General features: G+C 45.3%; 3 protein-coding genes across 5 annotated transcripts; 2 read left to right on the top strand and 1 right to left on the bottom strand.

Annotated features, from left to right (window-relative positions):
* Positions 1-217: 217 nt before the first annotated feature.
* On the top strand, positions 218-7926 carry LOC146261631 (uncharacterized). Its single transcript, XM_084668170.1, has 17 exons — positions 218-309; positions 883-995; positions 1096-1711; positions 1817-1894; positions 2033-2704; positions 2892-3035; positions 3186-3317; positions 3451-4122; positions 4265-4408; positions 4567-4698; positions 4832-5497; positions 5685-5828; positions 5979-6110; positions 6244-6906; positions 7095-7238; positions 7390-7521; positions 7624-7926. The coding sequence occupies exons 3-17, from the start codon at positions 1103-1105 to the stop codon at positions 7795-7797; spliced, it is 4638 nt and encodes a 1545-aa protein (XP_084524296.1). The 5' UTR covers positions 218-309; positions 883-995; positions 1096-1102; the 3' UTR covers positions 7798-7926.
* An 875-nt stretch (positions 7927-8801) lies between these two features.
* Positions 8802-11341, top strand: LOC146261630 (inhibin alpha chain-like). Its single transcript, XM_084668127.1, has 2 exons — positions 8802-9484; positions 10209-11341. Exons 1-2 carry the CDS (start codon positions 9142-9144, stop codon positions 10973-10975), a joined length of 1110 nt encoding a protein of 369 aa, XP_084524253.1. The 5' UTR covers positions 8802-9141; the 3' UTR covers positions 10976-11341.
* A 327-nt stretch (positions 11342-11668) lies between these two features.
* LOC146261629 (gap junction gamma-1 protein-like) lies at positions 11669-19292 on the bottom strand. Of its 3 annotated transcripts, none has more exons than XM_084668075.1 (5): positions 18823-19292; positions 15302-15574; positions 14944-15169; positions 14004-14714; positions 11669-13341 (listed from the first exon to the last, which is right to left on the bottom strand). In XM_084668075.1, the coding sequence occupies exons 2-5, from the start codon at positions 15539-15541 to the stop codon at positions 13328-13330; spliced, it is 1191 nt and encodes a 396-aa protein (XP_084524201.1). In that variant the 5' UTR covers positions 15542-15574; positions 18823-19292; the 3' UTR covers positions 11669-13327. The 3 variants fall into 3 exon arrangements, with proteins under 3 accessions (XP_084524201.1, XP_084524202.1, XP_084524203.1); XM_084668076.1 differs by lacking the exon at positions 18823-19292 and adding an exon at positions 18544-18813; XM_084668077.1 differs by lacking the exon at positions 18823-19292 and adding an exon at positions 17554-17896.
* Positions 19293-20593: the final 1301 nt, after the last annotated feature.

Genomic DNA, 20593 nt, shown 5'->3' with positions numbered 1-20593 from the left:
ATGGATGAAAACTGTCAATAAGTTAACATATTGCATGACAGAATGGTCATTGTAGGTGGATTGATTTGGTTCTAGAACTTTCATGTTGAATTTGATGGATGTGAGAGAGAAAAAAAAAATACTCTCCTATGCATTATGACATAATGCTTTTATGACACATGACATGTTTTAGAATGTAACATTCAAACCGTTTTCTGACATTCACTCCTCAACTCTCAAGCAGAATGTGTATTCAGTGTGTTAAACTAAATATTTTAACTTTACAATAGTTCCTTCACATTTGACCAGAGTTGGAGGACAACAACAAAAGTAAGTTCTTTTAGAAAACAATTCTTGTTTTAGAAAATCTGTAACAGTAGGTGGTCAAATGGCCACATTCAGATGAAGTGGAAATATATTCTTGCTGAGGTAAAATTGATTACTGTGCTCTGTTTAAGTTTACTGGGTGGTAAAATGTACCTGTTTCTGTTTATAAACATGAACTCTAATCAAAACTATATTTCAACACATTCCAACACAGACCAACTGTATTAACTGAGTAAGAAGACACATGCACACGTCAAATTGGCCTTCTCTTTGGTCAAAGGGTCTCCTGTAATACAATGCTACAACATAGTGTGTTTCTACGACAGCCTTCCTAGTGCCATGGGAACCTTTCTGGTTGAAGTCTTGTATTTACTGTGATGATATGGATAAGTCACCAAGTAGGCCTATTATGGTAGCTGTCTGAGAGACGCAAAGATGCGTCCTTGATTCTTGCTATACTTTGGTTTTGATTATGTAAAGTATCTATGGGTGACTGTATGTCTTGTGTATAAGTATGAGTGTGCTTGTGTCAGTGTATGTGTGTGAGTGTAAAACTAATAATAATAATTTCCACAGGGCTTATTGGGACCTCCTCAAACTGGGGACATGGATTCCATGGCAGTAGGCCCTCCCCTACAGTCCCAGAAAACCTCTAAAAAACTGAAATAGAGAAACGTCAACGCTGGCTTGTAAATCATCATCATGTGACCATATTATTAATCTCAGAATAGGACTGCTTTGTAATGTCTTCCTGAATTAAAAAATCCCTTTTCTGAATCGCTTTTCCAGTCTCATCATGGCATCCATTCCTGATGCCCCTGCTCCTGTCAGGTCTTTTGGAGGCCAGACCACATTTCCCGATCCCATCATGAAGACCTGCATTGGGACCCTGGCAAACATGAGGCACTCCAACGATGAGGAGATGTACCAGGTGACAGAACAGGGTCTCCCAGGCCCCTGTGAGCTGAAAGAGAACAACACCAATGTCGAGTTGGTTGCTCAGTCTGAAGTGGAAGGAAAAATTAAGGGGAAGATTGAGGAGGAGTTAAAGGAGCAAATTGAGGAGGTGATTGAGGAGGAGATCGTTAAGGTGGAGAACGACGAGGCAGCGAACAAAGCAATTGAGCAGGAGGACAAAGAGACCTCAGAGGATTCTGATAAGGACTCTGTGAGGGTTCTTGTGACACCAGGCCTCGATGTCAAGGGTCTCTCCAAAACTGAGGAAGCTTCCTATGTGACATGGCTGGTGAGCCAAGCCACTTATATTTTCTGGGACTTCTTTAAATTGCTCCAAGGGCCTCGTCTGCTCCATGATATCGACAAGCCTTCGATCCCTGTGTACTACCTCAGCAAGTTTTCCCACAAAGGGATTAAGGGGTTCAGCACGCATCGTTCCTACATGGTGGTGAGTGGCACTAACTGAACATTTTGTGTGTGACAAAACTTTGTTTATTAATGATGTTGCTCTGTGAGTGGGTTTATAACTTTTTTGCTGCTGTGTGCTATAAAGGCTGTGTTTGACCTGACCTGGGGATTACTCAGAGATCAGTCCCCTGACATTACTTGCCATAGCCTCAAACAGCTCAAGGTGAGTCTGTCTAGTTACATGTCTGGGTATTTCTGCACATTAATGTTTGTGTTTGAAGCCGACAGGTAGAGACATAGGGATTGGAATACAAATATAAAAACATGCATTTTGTGTTTGTTATTTTTGTATTTCATGTAGCAAGACCTCACTCAAAGTGTTCTGCTGTCATATGGACTTCAGGAGGTAAAAGATACTCCAGAAAAGATACTTGAGAAGGACAAAGTGTTGGAAGAGCAGTTGGAAGCACAGGGAGAGACTGTGCTGGAAGAGGAGGTGAAGGATGTCAACGAGAAGAGTGATGAGTCAGAGGAGAAGGAGAAGGCAGTGAAGGAGGAGAATTTAGAGGGAGGCGGGGACATGAAGCAGGTACAGGTAGTCCTTGAAGAAACATTCAACAGTATTCACCCTGTCCCATCAACACTGGTTGACAGCGAGGCTAAAGAGGACATATGCCCAAGTGACTCGTCGACAGTCAAGAAAATGAGGTATGAGCTTGATGAATTGATCGATGAACTTGGTCAAGATCGGTTTGATGATGACTTCAGCCTCACCACCAAGTCCAAGGCAGGTCGGAAAAAACTGAAAGCCATAGAGCCCTCCAAACCTGACACCAAAGTCCCAATGGTGGTGCCCCACGACGTGGCAGAGGTCACCAGGCTGGTCCACCTGGCCAGCCAGCAGATGTGGATGAGCTGCCAGCTGGGCAGGGGCCCACGTGTCCTCACTGATGCCTTGAAGCCAGACATCCCACTGGGCATCTATTCTCAGGGAGATAACATGGACACCAGAAGTAGGCGGAGCTTCCGGATGGTAAGTGATCCCTGACAAGCACCCATGGACAATACAGTGTCAAACAGGGATAATTTAATTGAAATATAGTACACTAAGACATTATATTGTCCTAGATAGGTATCTCTTATATTTAAGAAGTGGGTTTCTGAGTTCATTATATTGTAGCTAAGTATTGAACCTTTGTCCTTTCTGTTGATGTGTCAAGGCTGTGTCTGACCTTACCTGGGAGATCCTGAAGGATATCTACCCACAGGGAGAGAAGCCCTGGAGGCCATGGGAGAAGCCTGTACCCAGGCAGCATCTGTACAAGTGCAACATCAGCAACTTCAACAACCTGCAAGAGGTTCAGGTGAGAGAGGAGTGGTGCATTCGTGAGTTTAGACATTGTAGAATGGTGGTTTCTTTTATTCTATGGGACTACCAATGTCTCTGTCCTTTTCTCTGTTTCAAGACATTTAAATTGCATTTTGTCAAGACTTTCTCTCTCTCTCTCTCGAAGTATTTCATAACCAACGAGGTTTTGAAAGCCTTAATGCTGAAGCACAACAAAGTTGACCTAACCCCAAAATTTGGGATGACCTTAGGTGCTTGCCTCAAGATGAAAAAGCACGCTAGATTTGTCAAAGTTCTGGTAAGACTTAAACTATGGTTTCTCTCGTACCCTACGATAATGTTTGTGTTTGAAGCTGACAGGTAGAGACAGGAATTGGAATACAAATATAAAAACATGCATGTTGTGTTTGTTGTTTTTTTATTTCATGTAGCAAGACCTCACTCAAAGTGTTCTGCTGTCATATGGACTTCAGGAGAAAATAGATACTCCAGAAGAGATACCTGAGAAGGACAAGGTGTTGGAAGAGCTGTTGGAAGCACAGGGAGAGACTGTGCTGGAAGAGGAGGTGATGGATGTCAGCAAGAAGATTGATGAGTCCGAGGAGAAGGAGAGGGCAGTGAAGGAGGAGAGATTAGAGGGAGACGATGACATGACGCAGGTACAGGTAGTCTTTGAAGAAACATTCAACAGTATTCACCCTGTCCCATCAACACTGGTTGACAGCGAGGCTAAAGAGGACATATGCCCAAGTGACCCGTCGACAGTCAAGAAAATGAGGGATGAGCTTGATGAATTGATCGATGAACTTGGTCAAGATCGGTTTGATGATGACTTTGGCCTCACCACCAAGTCCAAGGCAGGTCGGAAAAAACTGAAAGCCATAGAGCCCTCCAAACCTGACACCAAAGTCCCAATGGTGGTGCCCCACAACGTGGCAGAGGTCACCAGGCTGGTCCACCTGGCCAGCCAGCAGATGTGGATGAGCTGCCAGCTGGGCAGGGGCCCACGTGTCCTCACTGATGCCTTGAAGCCAGACATCCCAATGGGCATCTATTCTCAGGGAGATAAAATGGACACCAGAAGTAGGCGGAGCTTCCGGATGGTAAGTGATCCCTGACAAGCACCCTAGGACAATACAGTGTCAAACAGGGATTGTTTAATTGAAATATAGTAGAAGTGGGTTTCTGAGTTCATTATATTGTAGGTAAGTATTGAACCTTTGTCCTTTCTGTTGATGTGTCAAGGCTGTGTCTGACCTTACCTGGGAGATCCTGAAGGATATCTACCCACAGGGAGAGAAGCCCTGGAGGCCATGGGAGAAGCCTGTACCCAGGCAGCATCTGTACAAGTGCAACATCAGCAACTTCAACAACCTGCAAGAGGTTCAGGTGAGAGAGGAGTGGTGCATTCGTGAGTTTAGACATTGTAGAATGGTGGTTTCTTTTATTCTATGGGACTACCAATGTCTCTGTCCTTTTCTCTGTTTCAAGACATTTAAATTGCATTTTGTCAAGACTTTCTCTCTCTCTCTCTCTCTCTCTTGAAGTATTTCATAACCGACGAGGTTTTGAAAGCCTTAATGCTGAAGCACAACAAAGTTGACCTAACCCCAAAATTTGGGATGACCTTAGGTGCTTGCCTCAAGATGAAAAAGCACGCTAGATTTGTCAAAGTTCTGGTAAGACTTAAACTAAGGTTCCTCTCGTACCCTACGATAATGTTTGTGTTTGAAGCTGACAGGTAGAGACAGGAATTGGAATACAAATATAAAAACATGCATGTTGTGTTTGTTATTTTTGTATTTCATGTAGCAAGACCTCACTCAAAGTGTTCTGCTGTCATATGGACTTCAGGAGATAAAAGATACTCCAGAAGAGATACTTGAGAAGGACAAGGTGTTGGAAGAGCTGTTGGAAGCACAGGGAGAGACTGTGCTGGAAGAGGTGGTGATGGATGTCAGCGAGACGAGTGATGAGTCAAAGGAGAAGGCAGTGAAGGAGGAGAGTTTAGGGGGAGACGAGGACATGAAGCAGGTACAGGTAGTCTGTGAAGAAACAATCAACAGTATTCACCCTGTCCCATCAACACTGGTTGACAGCGAGGCTAAAGAGGACATATGCCCAAGTGACCCGTCGACAGTCAAGAAAATGAGGGATGAGCTTGATGAATTGATCAATGAACTTGGTCAAGATTGGTTTGATGATGACTTTGGCCTCACCACCAAGTCCAAGGCAGGTCGGAAAAACCTGAAAGCCATAGAACCCTCCAAATCTGACACCAAAGTCCCAATGGTGGTGCTCCACAACGTGGCAGAGGTCACCAGGCTGGTTCACCTGGCCAGCCAGCAGATGTGGATGAGCTGCCAGCTGGGCAGGGGCCCACGTGTCCTCACTGATGCCTTGAAGCCAGAAATCCCACTGGGCGTCTATTCTCAGGGAGATAACATGTACACCAGAAGTAGGCGGAGCTACTGGATGGTAAGTGATTCCTGAAAAGCACCCAAGGACAATACAGTGTCAAACAGGGATTGTTTACTTGAAATATATTAAACTAAGACATTATAATGTACTAGATAGGTATCTCTTATATTTAAGAAGTGGGTTTCTGAGTTCATTTTATTGTAGCTAAGTATTGAACCTTTGTCCTTTCTGTTGATGTGTCAAGGCTGTGTCTGACCTTACCTGGGAGATCCTGAAGGATATCTACCCACAGGGAGAGAAGCCCTGGAGGCCATGGGAGAAGCCTGTACCCAGGCAGCATCTGTACAAGTGCAACATCAGCAACTTCAACAACCTGCAAGAGGTTCAGGTGAGAGAGGAGTGGTGCATTCGTGAGTTTAGACATTGTAGAATGGTGGTTTCTTTTATTCTATGGGACTACCAATGTCTCTGTCCTTTTCTCTGTTTCAAGACATTTAAATTGCATTTTGTCAAGACTTTCTCTCTCTCTCTCTCGAAGTATTTCATAACCAACGAGGTTTTGAAAGCCTCAATGCTGAAGCAAAACAAAGTTGACCTAACCCCAAAATTTGGGATGACCTTAGGTGCTTGCCTCAAGATGAAAAAGCACGCTAGATTTGTCAAAGTTCTGGTAAGACTTAAACTATGGTTTCTCTCGTACCCTACGATAATGTTTGTGTTTGAAGCTGACGGGTAGAGACAGGAATTGGAATACAAATAAAAAAACATGCATGTTGTGTTTGTTATTTTTGTATTTCATGTAGCAAGACCTCACTCAAAGTGTTCTGCTGTCATATGGACTTCAGGAGATAAAAGATACTCCAGAAGAGATACTTGAGAAGGACAAGGTGTTGGAAGAGCTGTTGGAAGCACAGGGAGAGACTGTGCTGGAAGAGGTGGTGATGGATGTCAGCGAGACGAGTGATGAGTCAAAGGAGAAGGCAGTGAAGGAGGAGAGTTTAGGGGGAGACGAGGACATGAAGCAGGTACAGGTAGTCTGTGAAGAAACAATCAACAGTATTCACCCTGTCCCATCAACACTGGTTGACAGCGAGGCTAAAGAGGACATATGCCCAAGTGACCCGTCGACAGTCAAGAAAATGAGGGATGAGCTTGATGAATTGATCGATGAACTTGGTCAAGATCGGTTTGATGATGACTTCAGCCTCCCCACCAAGTCCAATTCAGGTCAGAAAAAGAAAGCCATAGCGCCCTCCAAAACTGACACCAAAGTCCCAATGGTGGTGCCCCACAACGTGGCAGAGGTCACCAGGCTGGTCCACCTGGCCAGCCAGCAGATGTGGATGAGCTGCCAGCTGGGCAGGGGCCCACGTGTCCTTACGGATGCCTTGAAGCCAGACATCCCACTGGGCATCTATTCTCACAGAGAGACCTTGAACACCAGATATAGGCGGAGCTACCAGATGGTTAGTAATCCCTGACAAGCACCTCAAGGACAATACAGTGTCAAACAGGGATTTTTTTATTGAAATATAGTACACTAAGACATTATATTGTTCTAGATAGGTATCTCTTATATTTAAGAAGTGTGTTTCTGAGTACATTTTATTGTAGGTAAGTATTGAACCTTTGTCCTTTCTGTTGATGTGTCAAGGCTGTGTCTGACCTTACCTGGGAGATCCTGAAGGATATCTACCCACAGGGAGAGAAGCCCTGGAGGCCATGGGAGAAGCCTGTACCCAGGCAGCATCTGTACAAGTGCAACATCAGCAACTTCAACAACCTGCAAGAGGTTCAGGTGAGAGAGCAGTGGTGCATTTGTGAGTTTAGACATTGTAGAATGGTGGTTTCTTTTATTCCAATGTCTCTGTCCTTTTCTCTGTTTCTAGACATTTAAATAGCATTTTGTCAAGTAACCCTAACCCTTTCTCTCCATCTCTCTCATGAAGGATTTCATAACCGACGAGGTTTTGAAAGCCTTAAAGCTGAAGCACAACAAAGTTGACCCAACCCAAAAATTTGGGATGACCTTTAGTGCTTGCCTCAAGAGGAAAAAGTACGCTCGATTTGTCAAAATTCTGGTAAGACTTGAACTAAGGTTCCTCTCGTACCCTATCAGCACACAACAACTCTGTCTCTCTCTATTCATATATAGCTTGACAAAATCGTTACCACTTTTTCAGTTGGAAGAGTTGCCCATGGATCAACAGCAAATGCAGAATTGGCAGGACGATGAATACAAACTGAAAATGAAATTGGCAGACAATGTTTTTGATTACCTGCTTCAAGACACAGTTGGGGCCCTGAACCAAGTCTGGGAGGAAAAAGCCACGGACTATGCCAATGACCAACAGTGAAGCCCAAAACAAGCCTCCAAAGCCACTGCAAAACAAAATCCTTTCTTAAATATATTTTTAACTCTCCATTTTCTAACCAATTTTCATTTTTTTTTTTTTTTGCACTTCCATCCCTTGTTCACATTTAATAGCAAATAAAAGAAAATCTGTCTTTCCCGCAAGATTCATTTCAATAGTGATATTAGGATGAACACTTGGGATTAAAGCACCTAATAAATGAATACGTAAAATCTTAAAGTATCTACTACACATTCATTTAGTTCAACTTTCAATTGTTGTCATTTTGATCAGCATCGTCATGGAGTCATGGAGCTGTGTACTTGGTCCACCTCTGCATTGCAAAGTGACCATTTTCAGAATTTCAACATAGATGGGTTTAAATACATGGATACATGATCACATGATAAAAAAGGGCTCTTGTCAGACCTAAATAATGAATACACACCCCCGTCATGGGACAATCTATACTGTCTGTTATTATATCAGAGTCTTTTGTACTGAAAGAGAATCTCTGTATCAGACAATATTCCGTATTTTTGTATCACTGTATCAGACATTATTCTGTACTGTTATTGAATCACTCTATCAGACAACATTTTGTACTGTAAGAAAATTACTGTATCAGACAGCAACAGTAACAGTGTGTGAGAGCGTTTGTGTGTGTGTGTGTGTGTGTGTTGTGAGAGAGTGGCCCCCCTGGACCTGTGGGACCACCTGTAAGTACTGAGGGGTTATCTTGCACATGTTGTGTTTGTGTGTGTGCATGCGTGTCTGTTGTGTGTCTGTGCGCGCGCGTTCCCATGGAACCTCAGAAAGTGATACGCTTCATTCTAACACCACCAGACAGGTCAAGGTCACCTCTCATCTCCACTGGGCGATGTAACAATAACAGAGATCTCGCTCTCTCACTCCCCTGCCCTCAGGGAGGAGATATTCCAGAACTCACCCAAACATCAAGTCAAAACACAGGGGAGTAAGAAAGGATTTTTTGCTTGTGTGTATGTGTGTGTTTGTGTGGGGGGGGTGGAATAACAAAGAGACAGAGCTACAATAGAGTACTTACACACAAGTCCTTACAGAGCACGCAGTCCCAGTTCAGACTTTATTTGAGGCATATGAAAGGAACCTGAGTTTGGAGGATTATTTGTCAATGTATTTAGTTCCTTACAAATTCTTTTCATTGTAAAGCAACAAACCAGATCCTATGATCAGCGGATCTGCCCCTGTCATTGGCAAAGATTGCGATTTCACAACACGAGAAGATATTACAGCATAGTGATTGACCACAACTTTGCCCATCTGGACCAAATATCTACCTAGCTGGAGGTCATTTTGTACTTGACAATGTGGATTACACGGCTCTCCTTCCCCTCCTGCTCCTCCACTCTGCTCCTGCAGCTCCTGGTGCTCCTCTGGACTCAGACCCTGGTGCCCCCCGCCAGGGCCTGCCAGGAGGAGGATATGCCCAACCAGGTGATCCTGGACTGGTTCCGCCAGCGTGTCTTGGATGGTCTGGGGCTGGATAAGGTGCCCCCGCTCGTCCCCATAGACCCTGAGGTGGGCAGGCTGCGTCCAGAGGCTGGGCATAGCCAGCGGAGGTCCTTCAGGGTGGGCAGGGCAGCCTGGGCGCACCACCACCAACGGCAGCACCAGGAGATCACCCAGGTCATACTCTTCCCCAGCACAGGTGAGAAGCTAATTGTTCCCAATGTTGGTTTTTATTTTTCACCTTTTTCCCCTCGGTTCCAGGGCTGCCTTACCCCTAACGCTTACCCTGGAGAGATCAGGCTTTCATTTTAAGTTGTAGCCAACCCGATTCAGTTTGTCAACCAGTTCATAATTAAAATGATGTGTGTTAGTTAAAGGTTGGAATCATAAGACTATAACCTACAGTATGATACTGTAGTTCTGGAAAAGGTCTGGGCAGCCTTGCCACACTAACTTGCATACTGGCGCTAATCAGAACCATCTACTTCTTTCTCCGAACCTCAATCCCACCATCTGTTCTTTGTGACCATCCACCTTTTCTCTTTTTCTCGTCTCTCTTTCTGTCGTTCTGTTGAAACGTGTATCTGTCTCTCCCTCCCAATTCCCACTTTGCTGGAGAACACAACAGATGACTGAACAACTATCAAAGATAAACAGACGTATGACGAATGCCTGATTACAACAACATGTGAAGCCATAAGGGGTGAGGACAAGATGCAGGTAAAAGTCTTTCGGAAGAAAGGCGGTGCTTAGTTCCAGACAGTCAAAGTCAGTGACAGACGTGATTGGGCCACTGGCAGACTTTTAAGAAAAGGGAGCAGGCACACACAACACAACAACGCCATCTCTCTCTTTCTTTACTCTGACCTCCTTTTCTCTCCTGTCTCTCATCTCTCCACCTTCCTTCCCTCCTGTCTTCTCAGACTCGACCTGCAACCTTGCAGAACCTCCATCTGAGGACCCCTCCTCCAGACACTTCACTTATTACTTCCAGCCCTCCATCAACAGCCAGGAGGCCGTGGTTACCTCTGCTCTGTTCTGGTTCTACGCTGGGGAGGCAGCAGCATCCACCTACAACTCCTCCTCCTCCTCCGCCCCTCTCTTCATCCTCACCTCGGACCAGAAGCTCCTCCAAGCGGCTGAGGGTCCGTTCAAGGCCGCAGCAGACGGCTGGGTCATGTACCGCTTCAACTTCCACCTCCACGACGCCTTGGCAGAGAGCTCCTTTGTCCTGCAGGTGCGCTGCCTGGTTTGCGACTGCCGCGAGGCCGGGGAACCCGACAAAACGCCGTTCATCCACCTCCACACCCAGCCCCGCGGGCCGGACCGCTCCCCTCGCCGCGCCCGGGTCACCATCCCCTGGTCCCCGTCCACCCTGGACCGCCTGCAGCGCCCCTCACAGGGGGATCAGGAGCACAGCGACTGCGGCCGTATGGAGATCAACATCACCTTCGAGGAGCTGGGCTGGGACAGCTGGATCGTCTACCCCAAGGTTCTGAACTTCTTCTACTGTAAGGGGAACTGCACGGCCTTGGAGCGGACCACCACCAAGCTGGGGATTAAGCAGTGCTGCGCCCCCGTCCCAGGAACCATGAAGTCCCTGAGATTCACCACCACTTTAGAGGGAGGCCTGTCCTTCAAGTATGAGACCCTCACCAACATCATACCTGAGGAGTGTAGCTGTATCTAGATGGGGGGGGGGGGGGGTTAGGGGGTTATATGCGAGAGCTGTAAACCTGATCTGAAGAGACCTCCCCTACACCCACTCACCTCAGCTTTCAAGTTTATGTCAATTTATGGATTACAGTATGTTTGGATAATAACCTTCATAAAATACATGTTATATATGTTTGGATCTGTATCCAAAAGGGTGATGAGTTCTATATAGAGATCAGTCTTTATGACTAAACCGCAGTCTCTTTTAATGCATAGTCTATGATCAGTCTATTAAATATTTTATATACATTAGCTTGTGATTTGTAGATTCAATGTGGCCTTTCTATCATTTATTCAGCATGGCGTTTAGACACATCCTCTTTAAATAAATAAATCACCCAAAGGAGGGTTTTTGGTACTTCTTCCTTACACCACAAGAGGACACTACAGAACACTTCATCATCCAAAATGTTTTAAAGATGCTGTAAAGCAATTTTTTTCAAATTTCAGGGGACCCCCCCCTCCCCCTAGTATCAAGCAGAGAAGACTGCATATTTTCTCATGATTTTAAGCCTAATTTAACATACTTGTCAGTTTTTTTTTTTCCATTCTAATTTGGATGGGTAGTTAACACTCTTCTGTGGTGTGATGAACTGGATCATTTTCAGTTCTACTTTACAGCATCTTTCACGGAAGGTAGAAACTAAACACCAGAGAAAACACTGGGTTCTGTTCAAAATATGGATTCATTTATTTGAAACTCTGGACTCAAAATAATAATGTACAGTAACAGATTACAAAACACATACCAAAACATGAACAAAATTCATTGTACCCAAAGATTTGGCTGTATTTAAATGGTAAGAACCCAACTCATTATAAGGACACAGCGAAAACATCACAACGTGCGAAAACAACTCTCCAGTTTCAAAGCTCGATGAATCAGACGGATTGTGAAGGAATGCTGATCCGTTGTTCCCCTCCACAGTGTTCCATAAGGAACCTCCATGAAGATCATTATCAGCTACACGTGGAACTCTTCAAATAAGAGATCCATGTCACAGTAGAGTCAAGGACATAGGTGTGTCTCAATAGGGGCTATCTCTTTTTTCTGACTATGTTGTACAGACTGATGTGAAGGGGTTAGGTTAGCGAAGAGAACATTCTAGGTTAATAAATTCCGAGACCAAACATGGCATGTTTAGACTTGATTGCGTATCAGGAAAGGGGCAACACAGGAGATGCCAGGTAAAACTGAGACACACCTGGCACTCCTCGCTCACAACCAGGAAGTACAAAAGAGGCAAACAGCTTAAATATGGATGAAACTGAACATGAAATGAGTCATGGTATTTCTTGTCATGGGGTTACACCATAAAAATAAAATAAAATTGAAGATCTGAAAAAGCATTTAGAAAACGGTACTCGTCATTGTGAACGAACACATCCTCTAGGAAAATCAAAACAGTTTGACAGGCACAAAACTTGCTTCCAGTTGAAAACTCATAGTACAAATAAACTGATTCATGTAGTAAGTTTCTTTGGTTTGGTTTTTTGACTAAAATAATGAGAACAAAACAACACCGTTTACCCATGGTGGTGGCATGAATTAGTTAACGTCAAAAGTTCAATTAAGAAGTCTTACAATATAAATCGGAAACAGTTGTCAGTTTGTGACAAAAGTCAGTTTGTGATTCAAGCATTTCCCAGGTATTGGTTTGGCCAATATGAAAGAGTGAGTGGTTGTAACATGCTTGGAGCACAGACAAGTCACATGGAATAGCACATGCTAAAACAGCTCTGCACGCACACGTACCTTGCATGCACACCATCTTCATCCCTGTGCAAAAGAACTTTCCAGAAGGTTGGGATATTTAAAGTCCCTCTGTGGCCACTGAGAACTATGCCAGCCTCTTTCAATTAGAATAACAAAAATACAGATTTCCTTTAGCAAACAGACAAGGCCCAGATCACTCCAGGAAACTACAGACACCAGAATGGACAGAATGTAGAAAAACTGTACAAAAAATACAAAATAAAGAAAATTAACTAAAGCCCGATCAACTGAACAGGGGTGTAGGGAGGAGAAGGTCTTCTTCTCTGATCCCGGCAGCTTGTGAGGGTGTGACAAGCAACCACCAGAACCAGAAGACCAAACAGGCTGTATGGTAGAGCCAGTCCCTGACACTGCTGATGCCAGACACCCCGGCTTGTGCAGTTTCATCTTCACGGTTTGTACTGGCCCTTAAATACTGCGAGGCACACTCTCACATGCGCGCACACACACGCACACTTCAGTAATCTGACTGCTTTCCCATATGTGCTGGCTGGTCCTAGGAGGGCCAGGGAATGGGGGTAGGGCAGACATTAGACACAGGAAACTCATTCAGGCATGGACTCCTAGGGGAGGAAATACATATTAGACAGTGTGTACACACACACACTTGAAAAAAAGAAAAGGAAGTACAGGGCTATAAATTGCGACTATTTTGGTTGTATATGAGCCAGAAATAGTGTAAAATTGTGAAATCTGTGCAACCTCAAAGTATATTTGGGAGCATTTGTGCGAGTACAAATAATCATGAAGGTGTGACCTGTTTTAATGTATTTACAAAACGCTCATTAATTAGCCTAAAGCACAGTATGTGCCTGCTGTGACAGGCAGGCACATACTGATACTACCGTTCCATCCAAGGTTACATAACCAGCTAAACTTCATCTTTACATTCTTCACTTTAATGCAGATTCTAGATTGATGGCTAATTTTACCAATCACTCCATGTCACCGCGCTCCGTTGTCACATGAGACAGGGAGCAAACTCACGCTCAAAATTTGAAGAGCTGAAAAGATCATATATCGAAATATTCTGGTGGGTGCACAAATGTTGCTGGTGCTGCTAGCTTCTTAAAGTTGGGAGCACCGGTGCTACCAAGTAAAAAAGTTCATTTAAAGCCCTGAGGGCATACAATGATTCAGAAGTTTGGCCAGAATGATATAACTTCATTCTATAAGAAGCCCAGAGTCGCCCACCCACCCACCCACACCCCTACTCAGAGCTTACCTTTCTCCCCGGCCTCGGCCTCCTTCTCTTGGGCAAAGTTGAGACGATTCTGCTCAGCGGCAGTGGCGGCGTTGTTGGACTCTGGACTGTTGCTCCTCTCGGAGCTGCCCTCCCCCGCCTGGTTCTGGTTCTGGTAGGCCAGGTCCAGATGCTGCTGGGCTATCTTCAGATGCCGCTTCAGGTGCTCCAGGTACCCAGGAGCAGAGGGGTCGTCTCCCAGGCTCTCCCTGCCAGAGTCCCCCAGGGGATCAGCCTTCAGCCCGCCGCGAGGCTCCTTCTTCAGGGCCGCGTGGTACCCAGGCGGGGCCGAGGCCGGAATCAGGCCCAGGGGCCTCCCCCGGAGGTGGGATCCACGTGGGCCTGGCGGAGGGGGGTGCCGGATGGCGCGGCGCCTGAAGGTGTCCCGGATCCCTCCCACTCCCAGGTGGAGGATCTCCAGGACGGTGATGAGGAGACAGAGGGTGGAGACCACGTACATGACCAGCAGAAAGATGGTCTTCTCCGTGGGGCGAGACACAAAGCAGTCGACCGTGTGTGGGCAAGGCGAACGGGTGCAGATGTACGAGGGCTCCACCTCGAAGCCGTACAGGACGTACTGGCCGAACAGGAAGGAGAGCTCGAAGGCCGTGCGGGAGATGAGCTGGCACACGTACACCTTCATCAGGCCGTCCCTCTGGATACGACGACGGCCGTCGTGCTTCTTCACAGAGCCTAAACACACACGCACACACACATTAGCATCCAGCGGGATTGGCATCGCAGTTCCAGATCCCAATGTCTGCATTCCTGCCTCGAGATCAGAGACACGTTTTTCAAGACGGTGAGAAGACCTGCGTGACAGAGCCAGCTAACGTGACAACCGACGCGCTACTCGAGCATCTTCGCACTTTGCAAAAAAAAAACCCCGACAGATCCTCCATCTTTGATCGCTCGTCTCTACCTGCTTCTTTCTTCTTCTTCTCCTCCAGTTCGATCTCCTCTGCAATCATGGGGTCCTCTTCACCGTTGTCCTCCGCCTCCTCGTAGTCCCTGGCCACGGACCGGCTGACCAGCAGCATCTTCTTGCCCGGCCGTTGAAGAGGCCGGTACTCGGCGTCATCCATACGGGCGATTTTGTGCATGGCGAAACCCAGGTACATGATGGTGGGAGTGGTGACCATGATGACCTGGAGGGCAGAGGGTTTGTAAGCAAGAGTGGTATACTCAAATGTATTTAAAAGTCATCGTAGTAGTAGTAATACAACTACTTTTATAACAAACGAGCTTCAGTTGTCCACAGTCAAGGTTCCTAAAGGTACCTGGAAGATCCAGAAGCGGACATGTGAGAGCGGGGCAAAGGCGTCGTAGCACACATTCTCACAACCGGGCTGCTGGGTGTTGCAGACAAACTTGCTCTGCTCATCGTAGTAGATGGTCTCGCCGCCGACCGCCGTTAGCACAATGCGGAAGATGATGAGCACCGTCAGCCAGATCTTCCCCACAAAGGTGGAGTGGTGGGAGATCTCGTCCAACAGGCGCGTCAGGAAACTCCAGCTCATGATGAGGGAGGTACGCACGCAGTCGGGTCAGCTCTGGGGGAAGGGAACGAAGAGAGACAACGAGAGAAAAAGAGAAATGGGAAAGAAGGAATTAAAAGCTGACAAGAATTGTCAAGCACAATCCAGTCAGCTAAGCTTTTTTTTATAACTTGTGGAAAGATAGTAGTTGGATCAAATTTGACTGTATAAAAATGCTTTTTCACAAGAGCGTGAATGCTATTGCTATAAATCTCCTGACAACCTTACAGCCAAGCCAGCTAGGCAGATGCTCAGAATGCCTACACAGACCTGGCAGTCTCTGGGACTGACTTGATGGGTCACTCTGCCATTAGGCCTACATTCTTCCATCCAGACCCAGCTGTGTCCCAGCACCAAAGCAGCTGCCAGCCAGTCCCAGCATGCTGGGACCACACAGTCGAGTCTCCTCAGTGTTTCTCACACAGACTCATTTGTGGCGGTGCGCCACAGAATCAACACCGGCCACCACATGTTGCGTTTCGTTATTACGTGCGTTTTTGAACGCTATTGAAAACACGCAGCGTATTCGTTCCGCTGCATTTCGTTTCCCTGCTCTCCCTCCGTCTCTCCGTCACTCACGCGTCTCTCTCATGTACACACACACACACACACACACAACGTCAGCACACGTTAGCAAAGAATGAATAAATAAATACGCCGTTATAGTAAGACAAACAGCAATATCAGCGAGCCTTCAGCATAAGTACTGTAGCTAAAAGTCTAGGAAAGTTGAGGCTACTTTTTGCTAGGTACCTACAAACATGTCTTAATCTGCTAGACAAGTGGGGTCCCCTTCGTTCTTTTGGTGAGCAGTCTCACGAGCCCTACTTACCCGGCGTCATGGTGCTGACCAGCTAAGAGCTAGAGGAGGAGAGCATCCAACATGCTGCTGGGAGAGAGCCAGCTGAAGCAACGGGTGAGGTGGACAAACAGATGTAGAAAACAGGCAGGTAAGAAAGCAGGACTCAGGACAATGGAACTCGAGGAACTGTCAAGAACAACCCCCCCCCCCCCCCAAAAAAAATGCTTTCTAATCTGTAGGAAACACTGCTCCTCTTGTCCAATGGCCTACCTAGGTAGGCTACAACCTGTATGGTGTTACAGATCTATCCACCTACAGCTGGTGGAAGAAGGACTGAGTGCCTTCCTCATCGTCCTCACTCCACAACCCTCACTGCCTACCCGAGATACAAGAGCCCACGGTTTTACAATAGGCACGGTTGGCCTCAACATGGTGAGATCTGTTAGGATCCATTTTTCAACATGGGCCTGGCAGAGCAGTGAATTTGAGGCCATGGCTTTGATTATTTAACAATACAGGAGCTGAAAAGAATAGTTAGCAGTATCATGACCTGAAGAAACAGCAACAGATGTGAATCATGCTGAATCCTTGTTGATATCCTTCTTGGGAATTATTTGTGTCCTGGGATAAACTGGCAACATCCTCACATACAGCCTTGCCCTACGAATGCTTCAGGAAAGGATCAACTCAACGGTGTTTGTTTATGATCACGGGTTGGGTCCATTAGCCCTTGTAAGGTAAAACCCAGACCTCTACATCAGAAAACATTTTAAAAAGAAGATGCTTTAACCTGACAAACGTATTTGTCACAAAGTAAAAAATAAATTAAAAGCATTAGCTACACTGTGTGTCCTTGAGACAAAATTATTCCCCAGTTCACAGTTTGAATTTTTCCTTAAAAGTCCTCTTCTATTCCACAGTAAATCTCCTTTGTGATCTGATATTCATTCACCCCTTTGCTTGGTGCTGGGTTTCCAGTTGGTTACTGCTATGTTGAATGTGATGTGTTCAAGAAACCACACCTTTCAGAATTGAAATGTTTTGTCCAAGAGGGCACATCTTGGCTCAAGTTACTTATGGACACAATTACTGGGACGATATTTAATCCCCATACTATCCAAACTGTCGTGTTATCACAACCAATTAGACACCGCCATACAAAGTTAGTCTTAAATCCTGGAACGGTACTCACATGGCTCCAGTCTCGAAGTTCATCCTGTATGTGGGTGTTATGTTTTATAAAATATGTATTGCTTTACAACGCATCATTAATGCGTTTCTAAACTACTTAGCAAGTTGTGTCCTACAGCTACCACAGAGCACTGCCAACACAAAGGCTTCCTGCTCCATATACCGGCAAAAACATCTCAAACTAAAGTGCGTCTGTAACCCTTGTGTTGAAGTATAAACAGGGTTAATCATTACAGTGCGTGTGACCACTCATATCACAACCACCTTCACTACACTTAAAACACCATCAAGCGAAAATATGTTAACCGACAGTGAGGCATGGTCAACAAACCACCACCAGCACAATCGGAGGGTCACTGAGCAAGTTGAGACAGGGAAAACAAAACAAACACACACACACACACACACACACACAGTATTTGAGTTAGTCGCTGCTTCTAAGTTTAACGTGCCCCCCCCCCCCCCCCCAGAAAAAAAGACAAACTAAGTATGGGGGGGGGGGGGGGGGGGAGGAACCTGAAGGTAGCCTACTTGGCTGCACGGGTCAGCGCCCACACCGCGTTAACATTCCAGACTAACTCAGAACAGAGAGCGGCGGTTTAGGGTCCAGGGGGCAAGGCGAGGGCACCGCCATCCTCCCGGCAGTGTGCGTCTTGAAAGCCCTATTGCCAGACATAATATCCCACAAACGTCAGTCACTTTTCTGGACTTCTGTGGGGTCTCTCCAGAAAACGTGGTTTATGACAGTGAACTTAGTTTAGAAGATATGAGGTTAGCCTTTCTGATGCTATGTGTTGGATCAGGCACGAAAGTGACCAAAAAGTAAAATTAGACGCATGTCTGCATTCATTTTATTTTCGTACAATGTTGAGTTTGCACGTGAGGCAAGCTTGGGAAAAAAATCATAATTACGTTGAATGAAACCCTTTTCAAACATTCTCTTTTTTAAATAACTTTTTAAAATAACAAATAGTAAATTCAATTGGCATACCTTTTAAAGAAATACCCCCGAGTAAATGTTCGCAAAAAGCAAATTCTACTAGCAACGAGTAGGCTACATTCCACAAAAAAGGTTAACTGGACTTAAATGTAGCCTCTCATCGCACGATGTCAAGGAAAATTGCAGAATGTGTTCGCAAGAGTAAATAATCATTGAAGAAAAACTGAGGATGGTCGTCTATTAAAAAGGAAAACGCCAACCTGTTGGAACGCCAACATCATCCTCGTACCAAACTTTGTCGCGGATAAAATCCACCACCCAAACGCTCACCTTCTCAGTGCCGCAAGCAGTCGGTCTCCTTTCCAACTGGTTTTATAAAACTGTTGCTCTTGCCTTGACAAAAAGATCTACTGTAGCTCTTCCTCGCCTGAGTCCCCCAGTAAATAAACCCGATCGCCTTCTTAACCCATTCGATTCTTTACGGGACCATGTGACCCCGTTTATGTCGGGGTCCCAAGCGCAGAAGGACAAAAGCCAAATCCTTCCTGCCTCCTCCCATACCTCCACGTAATCCAGCCCCGCAGAGGAGGCCCCGTCTCTGAAACCAGAGATGGCTGTGCTGACTACTGTTTGCCGTCTACTTTCTTTTAAATCAGTTGTGGCCTGGCTAGGCTCAACCATGCTGGTTGGTGCTATCATGTCTCCATCAAAAACATTACGCCATTTATTCAATAGGCTGTTGGAACCTGCAAAGCAACATAAAACCTTTGGTCTTCATGGTTTCCACACCAGCCATGGTCAAAAGACTCCATCTCAACCAGTCAAGAAAAAACAAAATATAAAACGTCCTTAGAACTTGATACAGCTTATATGAGACTGTTGTGAAAGAGCAAGGATATATGGTACAATGAGGGTTTAGTTGCTGGAGGTCCACACAGCTGTGGAACTTTTGGCATCAGGCTACGAGTTGTGGGAACATGGAGAGGGCTGCACATGAGCACAGATGTGTGAACATGGCAACATGACCGTGTTACATTCTATACATGACATGTATAGAAGGCTCAGTAAAGTAGGAAGTGTTGATCTGTGTCTGTGTGCCTCACCATGTTACGGGATGTAGGTTAAATGAAAACGTTCATTGTAAAATAATGTGATTTCAATTACGGGCTCTCAACTTTTATCAAAAGTTTGGCGTGAGATTACCATACCTGTCAATGTTTTGGTGTGGGCGGGCGGTGGGTGCTGCTAGTGTTTCTGATTGGCTGGTAAGTGGCATTTAACTCGAGACAGCTGTAAACTTGGCAGTAAACTTGCCTGCGCCTCGTCCGTTAATTGTATATAGCAAATTATCCCTTACTTCTCAGCATGAGAAATACGGTGTTGCGCCAAATTATCTACTGCTAAACATGAAGCTATAGCTTGTAAATCATGGTTCATAATATGAATATATTAATAACATTACAGTTTTTACAGTCGCTAGGACACATTTCTCAATACTTATGTAACCTTTTCAAAACTCTTCACACAGTTCTCCTAACCAACTGTCAGCTCAGCACAGCAGTTAATTTCCCATTCAAAATCCACAAAAACTACCGAATCACTTCATACATGTCTCAAATCAACAAATTCTTCCATAACACTAGCTAAGGCTGACAGCCAACAAACATACTTTGTCACCCACAAAACAATGACTTAAAAATCACTAACAACAGGTAGCATTATACAATGTTTTCTTATTTAAAACAAGGACACCTCTCTACTGTTTAGAATTCACTGCAATATATGTTTCAATATGTTGTATATCTTCCTTTTTTTTCTCACTAATTCCAGAATACAAGAATTTTACAGTAAGAGGTCAGTGCAAGCATGATGAGGAATTAGCTGGAATACAGGCTAAATCCCAGCAACAGTGACATGCACCTGTTGAGTTGGCAGCCTTAACACTGCAGATGTGAAAACCAGTCTGAAAGCTTCCAGAATGCATATGCCTGTGCCAATACACAGTATGTTCACCATATGCCATCTCACACAGTGGTCTGTTTCCTCCTGGATGAAATGTTCATATTAACTACGAAACTGCTGTCTATTTTTTGCCGACTTT

The sequence above is a fragment of the Hypomesus nipponensis genome, chromosome 12 (genome assembly GCF_054491055.1).
Source record: "Hypomesus nipponensis isolate SF chromosome 12, ASM5449105v1, whole genome shotgun sequence".
NCBI classification, from domain to species: domain Eukaryota; kingdom Metazoa; phylum Chordata; class Actinopteri; order Osmeriformes; family Osmeridae; genus Hypomesus; species Hypomesus nipponensis.
Note: the sequence above shows the minus strand (reverse complement) of the source record. Positions and strands in the feature narration are given on the sequence as shown.